This window comes from Spinacia oleracea, chromosome 6, assembly GCF_020520425.1.
Source record: "Spinacia oleracea cultivar Varoflay chromosome 6, BTI_SOV_V1, whole genome shotgun sequence".
In the NCBI taxonomy this organism is placed as follows: domain Eukaryota; kingdom Viridiplantae; phylum Streptophyta; class Magnoliopsida; order Caryophyllales; family Amaranthaceae; genus Spinacia; species Spinacia oleracea.
Genome location: NC_079492.1, coordinates 129,809,661 through 129,821,217, shown reverse-complemented (window position 1 = coordinate 129,821,217; position 11,557 = coordinate 129,809,661). Strand labels below are relative to the sequence as shown.

The window sequence follows — 11,557 nt, the reverse complement described above, 5'->3', positions numbered from 1 at the left end:
TGATAAATTAACCCGAGCTAGGTATGCCAGAGTGTGCATTGAAGTTAATTTGGACAAACCACTAATTACTAAGGTTTGGGTGGGAGGAAATTGGCAAATGATCGTCTACGAAAATATAGACACCTTATGTTTTGAATGCGGCAGGATAGGTCATATTAAGCAAAATTGTTTAAATAATAAGCATTTGAGTGGTATAGAACAAAACGATGGTATCAACGTTCAGAATTTAGAAAACATCCCTCATACTCAACAAATTCCAAATACGGAAATAAAATCAACCAATAATACAAATAAAGAAGGCAATTTAGAAGATAAGGAAGAACATAGTTATGGTCCTTGGACCTTGGTAACCAATAGAAGAACTACAAAGCAAAGGGCAGATAATTCTAATGGAAAATTTATTGGAGTTACCTCGAATAACTCAAGAATAAATGATTATGGGAAGAAAACCAATTCTACGGCAAATAAATCTAGACCAAATACTATTCTAACTCATAAAACTGATATAAACCTTTCTTCTTCTCCAATTGCCCAATCAAAATCCCCCCGCATTCGACCAATAACAACTTCGCTGCCTTGAATACTGAAGAAAATTTATTGTCCACTTTAACAAGAAATAAAAATGAAGAGAACAATAGTGCCCAACACGTGGTTCGCGGCTCGAAACAGTTGGATACACCACAATTGGTTAACTCACCTTTAGACCCTTCACCTTCCCTTTCTAAAAACTCTTTAAGTATCCAAAAGGATTCAGAACATAACTCTCACTCCACTTCTTCTTCTGTTTTTTCTCTCTCCTCTTTCAAAAATCATTCTTCATCTTCTTTTCTTCTTCCTTCCAATGAATTCCAATGACTATTCAGGAGACATTACCAGAGGATCCATGGGAATTGAGACCTCCCAGAACACTGAATTTGTTTCCAACTTCACCGACGTTGACATGCATGACAAAGAGAATTCCACCAGCAACAATGGGGGAACTTCGAAGCGGCCTGAGAACTCTCAACTCTCTCAATTACAGAGGACCACCTTACACAGCTCCAAATATAGCCCGGAATCGAAGTTGGGAGAAGAGCCCAAATTCGCCGATAGCGGTAGGACCAAGGCAGAGCTCGAGCAACAGAAACTGGGTATTCGGACCACCAACTCGAGCACCTGTGACGAGTCGACAACCCCTCCCTCCATTTCCAAGAGGAGTTCCAATCATTCCTTTGCGGTTCGAAACTCAAGGTCAAGATATGGGTCACACAGAACGCCTTACAGCTATGTACATCACCAGGGAGGAGGTGGTGGGGGTGCAAATTCAGGCGAAATACTGGAATCCGGTGCTCAGCCAGCGACAGATCTTCACTTATCTCACGCCGATCAAGGTGGAGGACATTCCATTGACATGCAAACCCCAGTTTTGGAAGGATTGAGAGAACTATTGGGTCCATTGTCCTCTAGACCCAATTAATCCCTTTCAAAAGAATCTCTTACTTCAGCGTCCTGATTTAAAAATGAAAATCTGTATGTGGAATGTTCGAGGAGCTTGTCGCGATCTTTTTAAGTCGCATGCAAAGGAAATTGTTGCATCTCAGCATCCTGACATTTTTATTTTTCTGGAAACAAAATCAGACGCTTCAAGGGGAAGGGAAGTGATGAACTATCTCAATTATGATGCATGCAGAACCATTCGTCCAGTAGACAAGAGGGGTGGAATTTAGGTGTTTTGGAAAAAGACTGTAGATTTAATTGAGTTTGATGCGGAAAATAATCACTTTCATTCCCTTTTTCGTTTCAAAAATTTGGGGAAAGAGGCATTGGTGACGGGCATGCATGCTCCTTCTTCCTCAGCTTCTAGACACAAGTTTTGGAAGAATATGCAAGCTGATCTACCTCCCCCAAACACTTCGTGGCTGGTGCTAGGTGATTTAAATGAGGTTACCAATCAATTAGAAAAGAAAGGTGGGCGTCAATTCCGACCTTCTCAGTGCTCAGACCTGGTCAATTTCATGGACGAGGGTGGCTTGGTGGATATCGGTTATAATGGATGCCCCTACACTTGGACTAATGCTCGTCAGGGTCTGGAATTGATTCAGGAAAGGCTAGATCGTGCTCTGGTTAATTCGGTATGGCTAGACTCTTTCCCCTTTACTAAAGTTCATCACCTTCCTCGTACATATTCTGATCATTCCCCTATTTTAATTATGCTGACGAATTCTTTAACAATGGTAATTACCCGTTTAGGTGTAAAGAGGTTTGGTTAACACATCTTGATTTCTCTAATTATTTTGTTAATAATTGGATGCCTCCTGATGAGGATTTTTTAAAAGGAAGAGACAATTTCAACAAAACTAGGGAATTGGAATTATAATATTTTTGGTAATCTTAGGAAGAAGAAAAATAATCTTTTGGCGCGAATCAATGGAATTCAAATAGCTTTGAGTAATCATCATTCCCATTTTCTGGTTCAATTAGAATCTGACCTCATTAATGAACTTAATGATATTTACAAAAAGGAAAGAATTATTTGGGCTCAGAAAGCAGGAATTAATTGGAGGAAATTTGGGGATTTTAATACCAAATATTTCCATACCATTGCAAAAATTAAAAAATCTTCTGGAAAGATCTTAACTTTAAAAAATGATTTAGGATGTTGGATTACTAATAATAATGAATTAAAAGTCTTAGCCACTGCTTACTTTACTAAATTATTCACTACTACTCATACTTATGGTATACTAAATAATCGGAATAAAAGTGTGTTCAAATTACTTGATGATGAAAAAGTGGCCCTGGGGTCTTGTGTTTCGATAGAAGAAGTACGAAATAACCTTTTTTATGTGGATCCAATAAAGTCTCCGGGACCGGATGGAATTCAACCAATTTTTTCCAAAAACATTGGAATGAATTAGGACTCACTATTTTTAAGTTTTGTAAGGATGGCTTTAACAATGGTTGTATTCCTACGGAGATCAATTACTCTTATATTTCTTTAATTCCAAATATTTCTGCCCCCTCTTTTATTACTGAATTCCGACCTATAGGGCTGTGTAATACCATTTATAAGATAATTACTAATATTATTTCTTCTAGGTTAAAGCAAGTCTTAAATCGAATTGTAAGCCCTTTGCAATCAAGTTTTATCAAAGGTAGGGGGATAGAGGACAATGTGATTTTGGTCAAGGAAATGGCTCATCATTTCCACAAAGCCAAAAAAAGAAATAAAATTATGCGTTAAAATTGGATATTTCTAAGGCCTATGATAGTTTGGAGTGGGATTTTATACGGGACACTTTAATTCATTTTGATTTCCCTGATAAAATTATAGATTTAATAATGTCTTGCATTACTTCTTCCGTGATTTCAGTACTTTTGGAACGGTGAAATTTGTGATAAGTTTAAACCATCAAGGGGTATTCGTCAAGGGGATCCTCTTTCGTCTTATATTTTTGTGTTATGTCTCGATAGATTATCTTCTATGATTGAAGAAAAAGTTCAATGTGGATCTTGGAAACCAATAGCTCTTACTAAGAACATTAAGATGTCTCATGTATTTTATGCGGATGATGTGTTTCTTTTTAGTATAGCTTCCATTGACAATATGCATAGTATTATGAATACTCTTGATTCCTTTGGAGAAATGTTTGGTCTCAAAATCAGTATGAGCAAATCCACTTTGATTTTCCCACGTTCCCTTCATAATTCCATTAGACAGGACATTGCCTCCACTTATGGTTTTAAGATTTCTTCATGTTTTGGAAAGTACTTGGGAGTGGACATTCGCCCCAATAAGTTAAGAATTAGTAATTACCTTCAATTACTTGATAAATCTACTAGTAAAGTTAGAGGTTGGCAAGCCAAACTTCTAAACATGGCGGGAAGATGTACCCTAATCAAATATGTCCTTAATTCTCATCCCCTCTATGTCATGCAAACCAATCTGATACCTGCTTCCACTATTTATGAGTTGGAAAAATGTACTAGGAAATTTTTGTGGAATAAACCAGACCAAAATAGATACATGTCCCGTCTTTCTTGGGACAAAATCACTTCTTGTGTTACTTGCGGAGGACTTGGGATTAGGCGTTTAAAAGAATGGAACTTAGCTTTTATGGCAAAATTAGGTTGGGTCATTCTTACAAAACCGGACAAGTTGTGGGTTAAAGTGTTTAAAGAAAAATATATTAAGAAATCAAACTTTATGGACTGCATTAGTAATGGAAATCATTCTCCCCTTTGGAGAGATATTCTTAAGGGACGTAGTGTTTTGCAAAAGGGTCTAATCATAAACATTGGGAATGGTAAGAATACTTCATTATGGTTTCATCATTGGATTGGGGAAGCACCTTTGTACACTATTAAAGAGGTTAAGATTCCAGACTCCAAAGCTCATTGGTTTGTCAAGAAAATCATTCGAAATGGGAGGTGGTATTTGAAAGATATAGAACATCTCCTTCCTACTCATATAAAACATCAAATTCTAGCTTACCCTCTTTCTACTAATGATAAGGAAGAAGATTTTATTAGATGGAATTACTCGTAAAATGGGATTTTTAACATTAAATCAGCTTATTTTTCTCAAATACATGCTCACATCCCTCACAATAGTCAGAACAATAAACTTTGGAGTTCTATTTGGAAAATCAAAGTGCCTTACAAATATAGGATGTTATTATGGAATTGCAGGCATGAAATCCTCCCAGTAGCACAAAATCTGAATAGGTTCATAACGGAAATTAGTCCAAATTGCTCTAGATGTCTATCAGATTCTGAATCTCATCTACATCTATTTAGGGATTGTACCCAATCCAGCATCCTATGGTCTTTCATTTTTCAAAGGATATGGAAGAATGAAAAGTTTGATTTTAGTGCTTTTTATAATTCGGATTGGAAAAGATGGATTGATTTTAATTTATCTTGTTCCATGAATTGGAAAGTGATATTTGCTGTTGGCATCTGGCACATCTGGATTTCAAGAAACACCACAGTTTTTGAATTTAAGATGAAAAATTGCTTTTCTCTTTATAACAATTTCTTTGTGGATTGGAAAAGCACTAACTTCATTTTGCAGGGAAAAGAAATGTGTCAGGTACAGGAAGCTGGAGTTTTCAAATTTCAATGGATTCCACCAAAACAAGACTTTATGAAACTTAATGTGGATGGTGCCTGGAAGTCTGCAACTGAAGCTGGTGGAGGGGGTGTTTTCAGAAGACCTAATGGTTCATGGTTTGTTGGTTTTTCCAGCAAATTTAATGTCAATTCACCATTGGCTGCTGAGTTGTATGCTTTGCGTGATGGATTGGTGATTGCCAAAGACCTCAAGTTTGATAAATTGGAAGTGGAAACTGATGCAATTCAATTGAAGCTACTTCTGAGTGATATTCAAGATCAGGCGCATCATGAGTTAGGCCCAGTGCTTAGAGAAGTTGCCCAGTTATTGGGTCAGAACTGGACAGTTCTATTCTCTCACATTCCTCGTTTCTGCAACAAGGTGGCTCATGATTTAGCTGCTCATTATATGGTTATGGCAGTGGGCCATAAGCTTCATTACATCATTCCGGCTTGTGCTAAAGAGCATTATTTCAAAGAATTTGATTCTTGCAACCGAAGGCAAGCTGCTATGGACAGGAATTTGGTACAGGCTGCGAGCAATACAACTCAGACTATGAATACGCTTGCTGCCTCTTCTTCAGCATCTGAAATTGTTTTTGGATCAATTGTGTCAAACATCAAGCAGGCATTAGAGGGGACTAAAAGCAAGGAACATGAAGCTCAGGGGAAAGGAAAGGGTAAAGTGTTTGAGCCTTTTGTTGTTGGAGGTTCAACGGTCTCTAACCCAATTGAGATTGTTGAACTGGAGGATGGTGAAGTTTCCAACAACTAAAATATATAGTAGAAGTTCATTTTTTGGAGCAGCGCATGAATTTCAAGCTAGTGCATTGGGGTTCGTATCTTTTGGGTTCTATGTTTATATATAGTTTTCTTAAATCTCGGAGTGGTAATTCTAGTTATGGATATCAAGCTTGATGTATCCCTTTTTGACAAGTTTTTGCGTACGAGGGGGATTTAGGTTTCTTAGGGATCAGTTCGGGTAAGAATGTGTTGCTTTTTGCCTCAAAAGTTGAGGATTGTATCCGACTATCTCTAATTACTAAGTAATATATATTTCGCCGTTTTACGTTAAAAAAAAATTAGCTCATATTGAGCTTAAAATTAAAATGGAAATGGTTTACGTTTATATAGTCTAATAGATGTAATCGACTCATGGAAAAACCTTCGTAACCAAAGTTTTTTCGTGGGTGCTACTACACCAATAGAATATTTTATTCCAGAACATTTTTATAATATTAGATATGTGTTGCAAATCGATTGGGTGAATAAGTGACATGGTTAGGCAATATATTGCGAGCAAATAATAAAAGTAAAACACGTTATAATTTGCTTGACCAAACTAATTTATCATTTTCACTCAAATACTCTAGCTATTAGCTTAAAACTTTTATAAATTACAAGCCGCGAAGTAGTCTCTAGCTACAACCACTAGAGTCCACTCTGATTCGTTTTTTCACCGTATTTAGTAATAAAAAAATAAGTTCACTGAAAAGGGAGACTTCCTTATAATGACCAACAAGATATCATGGAAAATAGGCATTACAAATATATATTTTTGTATTTCTTCAGTAGTGTAAGATGAGTAGATGATAAACATGTAATTTGAAAAGTTATTTTTAATTTAATAATTTAACTAGGGCTGATAGAAAATATCAGGAAATCTTTCCCCTAAAAAAACCAGGAAAACTTAAAACCATCGATTAGGGACATATGGTTATTAGATTTGGTACAAATCCAAAAATCCGGCTATTGTGTATAGACCTGTCAAACGGATCGGTCGGGTCGGGTTGTAAAAAATTACTTTCGGGTTCGGGTTGAATCGGGTCGGTCACTTTCGGGTTCGGGTTTGCAAATGCTTGTTCGGGATCCAGAACTTTCGGGTTCGGGTTGACCCAACGGGTTGAGAGATTTTAAAACGCGCAGTATATTTTCATTAATTTAGGTTATAAATATACAAAATATTGGCACAAATTAACAAATTTTCCTACGAAAGTTTATATTTAGTCAAATTCAACCATAAAATGACGTATAATTCAAATTAAAATCATATTACACACAACAATAGTAAAAACAACGTGTCTATTATGCTTAAATTTTCTCATAATCTCATTTATTACTATAAATACAATGATTTTCAATCGGTCGGGTCCAAAACGGGTTCGGTCGGGTTTTGACCCATTCCTTTTCGGGTTGCTCGGGTTCGGATAAAATCGGGTTACGGGTCACAAAATCTTGTTCAGGACCCAGTATTTTCGGGTCGGGTTCGGGTCGGTTTTCGGGTCGGGTCGATTTTTGACAGCTCTAATTGTGTACATAACAAAATTATAGGTATTCTCCTAAAAATAAATATAAAAATATTACGGGTATCTATACCTAGTATTTAAAAAGGAACACCATATATTATTAGAAGCCATGTGGCATCTCTCATTTCACCCAACATTTTGTTTTGTTTTTTTCAAATTTTTCTTTATTGTTTCTATGATTTACAACTTCTAATGCCTCTTCCACTCCATTTTTCTTATTCAACATCAAGTTATTAATAGTCTAATACTCTAATATACTCATTAGCCTCTTCCACTCCACCCCTTTAACATCCAATATTTATTGGACATATAATTTTATATTTTTCCAACCTTCAAATTACATCTCTATTTGATCCATATACTACCAAAAAATCAGAAGTACTCACTAATTAAAACTTCAAAAGACATCTGAACAACCACTATACAACCGCCCGTTCTGTGAACATGCTCAAAAGCTAGTTAACAATAAAAAGTAAGGAGTTAAGTCAGCCAACATGGTAAACATTTTTCTTCTTTTTGTCCTAATTAAGATGTTTTTTTCCCGAAGACCAGCACTCCTAAATTGTTAATTACTTTATAATTTGAGCGGCAGTGTGCACGGTCCGGTCCGGACCGTGGATTGGACCGGAACCGGACCGGAATTGTACCGAACCGGAATTGGATCGGATCCGACTGGACCGGATCCGATCGATAGATTCCGATCCGGTCCTCGGTCCTTGAAAATATACGATTCTGGTTTTCCGGTCCGATCCGGTCAAAACCCGAAATTTTCCGGTCCGGACCGGTGACCCGGAATATAATTTAAAAAATATAAATTTAGATAGAAGAGTCCAACTTGTAGCCCACTTTATTAATCTCCTTGACAAAAAAAAAAGACTTTGGATATTTTTTGTATGAAATTTCCTTTATCCCCTTTAAATTAAGCTTATGATGTGATATATATATGACATACTTAAAGAGAAATATAGGTTGTAAAAAGATAAAATTGTAGGGAAAAAAAATTGAGTTTAAGATTGTAAATTGTGAAAATTAAAAAAAGGGGTCTAAGCCGGTCCAAAACCGGACCGGACCCTGAATTTTCCGGTCCAGACCGGATTCTTTCCGGTCCGGTCCTCGGTCTGTGAATTCTGAAAATTCCGGTCCAACCGGTTCCGGCCCGGTCCGGTTTTGGACTTGTGCACACCCTAACTGTATCAGTAACCAATATAAATAGAAACACAAATTCTTATTTACAATGGGTGTACAATAAATATCGTACACCGGAGTAAAAGTTAACTCAAAATGCTTAAAAGTTAAGCATATATATGTAAAAGTTATCTATTTTTCAGTGATAAATTTTTTCATTTTAGTAAAACTTATTTCTTCAAACTAACTAATAATGTATAAAATTAATCATTTAACCCTTTAAAATATTTATCTATTAAGTATAAAATTAATCATTTAACCCTTTAAAATATTTATCTATTAATTTTTTTTTTACCAATATAAAGTTAATCAAAACTAGGTTAAAGTTACAGAAAAAATGGTTAAATTATCCTAGTGTACAATAAATTTATTGTACACCTTGTGCGCACAAGACCTTTTGGAATATAAAAATTTGTCAAATACAACTTAAAGTTCTCTATTTGCCAATTACAATCTCAAATTTCTAATTTTGCCAATTACAACCTTAAACTTATACATCCATTTTAAATTACAACCCAAAGTTATTTTCCGGCAAAAATCACCGGAAGATGATGTCATAATGTTATTAAAAAATAAATTACATAATGTCTATAAAAAAAATTAAATCCATAAATAATAATTAAAAAAAAAAAACAAAAAAAATCGCAAATATAATTTTTTTTTATAGATATTATGTACTTCGTATTTTTTTAATAACGTATGACATCATCTTCCGGTGAGTTTTATCGGAAAATGGTTTCGGGTTGTAATTTAAAATAGATGTACAAGTTTAAGGTTGTAATTGGCAAAATTAGAAATTTCAGGTTGTAATTGGCAAATAGAGAACTTTATTAGGTTGTATTTGGCAAATTTGCCATATATAAATAAATGAGACATATTTGATGAATTATTAGAGCGCCACATATGAAATCTAATGGTTTCGGCCAATGAAAAATAAGATTTCTAATTTATTTTTGAATTAAAAAATTCGAGTGACACGTGGATAATTAATTAGATGCCACATAGATATTTTAATTAATTAATTACTAATACATACAAATTCATCCAAAATCAAACACTATAATAATTAAAAAATAAATCTAAAATAAAATTCATCCAAAATCAAACAATAATCTAAAATAAAATTTAATCCAAAATCAAACACTAATCCAATATTAAAGCGATGCGTAGGAAATCTAATGGTTTCGGCCAATGAAAAATAAGATTTCGAAATTATTTTTGAATTAAAAAATTTGAGTGCCACGTAGATAAATCTAATGGTTTCGGGCAATGAAAAATAAGATTTCGAAATTATTTTTGAACTAAAAAACTTGAGTGCCACGTAGAAAAATCTAATGGTCTCGTCCAATGAAAAATAAGATATCAAAATTATTTTTGAATTAAAAAAGTTGAGTGCCACGTAGATAAATAATTAGGTATCACGTAGAGATTTTTATTAATTAATTATTAATATTACGCATATACAATTGCTTCCAAAATCAAACACTCTAATCATTAAAAAATAAATCTAAAATAAACATATAAAATTAAATATAGCAGTTGATATGACATATATAAGAGTTTTATTTTAACTTAACAATTTAATAGAATTCGTGAATCGCACGGGCTAAAATCTAGTAACTATATATTAAAAGACACATCATGAATGATATGCACATTTAATCTCCTAGTAAGTCCTTAGTATTTTTCATATTTTAAAAATATCTGCAGAAAAGCTCTTAAAGATGGAGAAAATTTCTTAGATGTAAATATGTATTGTAGAAAATTAATTATAGCTCATATCTTTCATCTTAATAGTATTATGCAACAGAAAACACAATATTATACTAGTCATTATTTATCATGGTATCAAAATCAAGTTTAAATCTTGAGATTGTTTACAAAAATTTACCTCTATTGGGATTGGGAAATTAGACCCACCGGCAGAATTTACAAGTCTATTAAGAGTTTTTCGTGTGTAAGAGGGTACACATCACTATTGGTAAATTATGATGATTACCGTTGTGATTTGTTCAAGTTCCCTTACAAGTAAGTTTTTTTCTTTTTTAAAAAAAATAAAAAACATAAATATTATTTCTTTTGTCTTTAATGGCTTTGATGAATAGCTCTTCATACCATGAATATTATGACATTTGATCAATGGTAGTGATTAGTCTTGCGGATCTCATGCAGTCATGTGAGAACTTTTATGATTAACTAGCTTTTGAGCCCGTTCTTTGAACGGGCAGTTATATTAGTGGTAATTAAGCCATCTTTTAAAATGTTAATTTTATTGCGGGTTTGTGATTTTAATTAGTGGAAATATATGATTTATATATGAGTTAACTTTAAAATTTAAAATCTATAAAATAGATGATATATTAATATTGAATGTTAAAGAGGGAGATGAAGTGGAAGAGGTTGAATGAATATATGGACTAAATGGTGAATTGGTGTTTAAAGAGGAAGATGAAGGGAAAGAGATGTTGAAGCTGTAAAATACTTTATATAACAAATGAAAAATTGGAAAAAATAAATTATGTATGAAAAATGGGGTGACACATGTCATCTAATGATGTATGAAAGAATGGTGACACATGGTATCTAATGGTATATGGTTTTCTTTTTTAAATACTAGGTATAGATTACTTTGGACGGTGTTTTGGCTCTCCTTGTGTCGTGAGAAGACAGGGTTTGGTTTTCCTTATACGAAATGACATGTTTCCTTGAAACGACATGATTCCTTGACATGACAAGACATGCATATTAGAAAGAATGAAAATATCACCTACATTAGGAAAAGATTAGCTAGATTATACAAGAAAAAAATCATTATATTTAAAATTCTTTCATATCTTCCATATGCATTAATATTCTATTATATCTTTCGTATGTACTGCATTATATAGTTTATTTATGTGTAAAAATGTATTGATTAAGGCCCCGTTCAGTATCGTTTTTTGTTTCCAGTTTTCTGTTTTTTACAAAACTAA

At 33.9% G+C, this 11,557-nt stretch overlaps 1 protein-coding gene across 1 annotated transcript; it reads left to right on the top strand.

The window, feature by feature from the left end:
- Window positions 1-1,814: 1,814 nt before the first annotated feature.
- LOC110787535 (uncharacterized) lies at window positions 1,815-5,869 on the top strand. Its single transcript, XM_021992167.1, has 3 exons — window positions 1,815-2,111; window positions 3,353-4,380; window positions 4,672-5,869. The coding sequence occupies exons 1-3, from the start codon at window positions 1,815-1,817 to the stop codon at window positions 5,867-5,869; spliced, it is 2,523 nt and encodes an 840-aa protein (XP_021847859.1).
- The last annotated feature ends 5,688 nt before the right edge of the window (window positions 5,870-11,557 follow it).

Coding starts and splice junctions, on each gene's coding strand:
- LOC110787535 (XM_021992167.1), top strand. CDS start 1,815: ATGCATGCTCCTTCTTCCTCAGCTTCTAGACACAAGTTTTGGAAGAAT. Junction 2,112..3,352: donor ATCGTGCTCTGGTTAATTCG/GTATGGCTAGAC, acceptor CCGTGATTTCAG/TACTTTTGGAACGGTGAAAT. Junction 4,381..4,671: donor CCAGACTCCAAAGCTCATTG/GTTTGTCAAGAA, acceptor ATGGAATTGCAG/GCATGAAATCCTCCCAGTAG.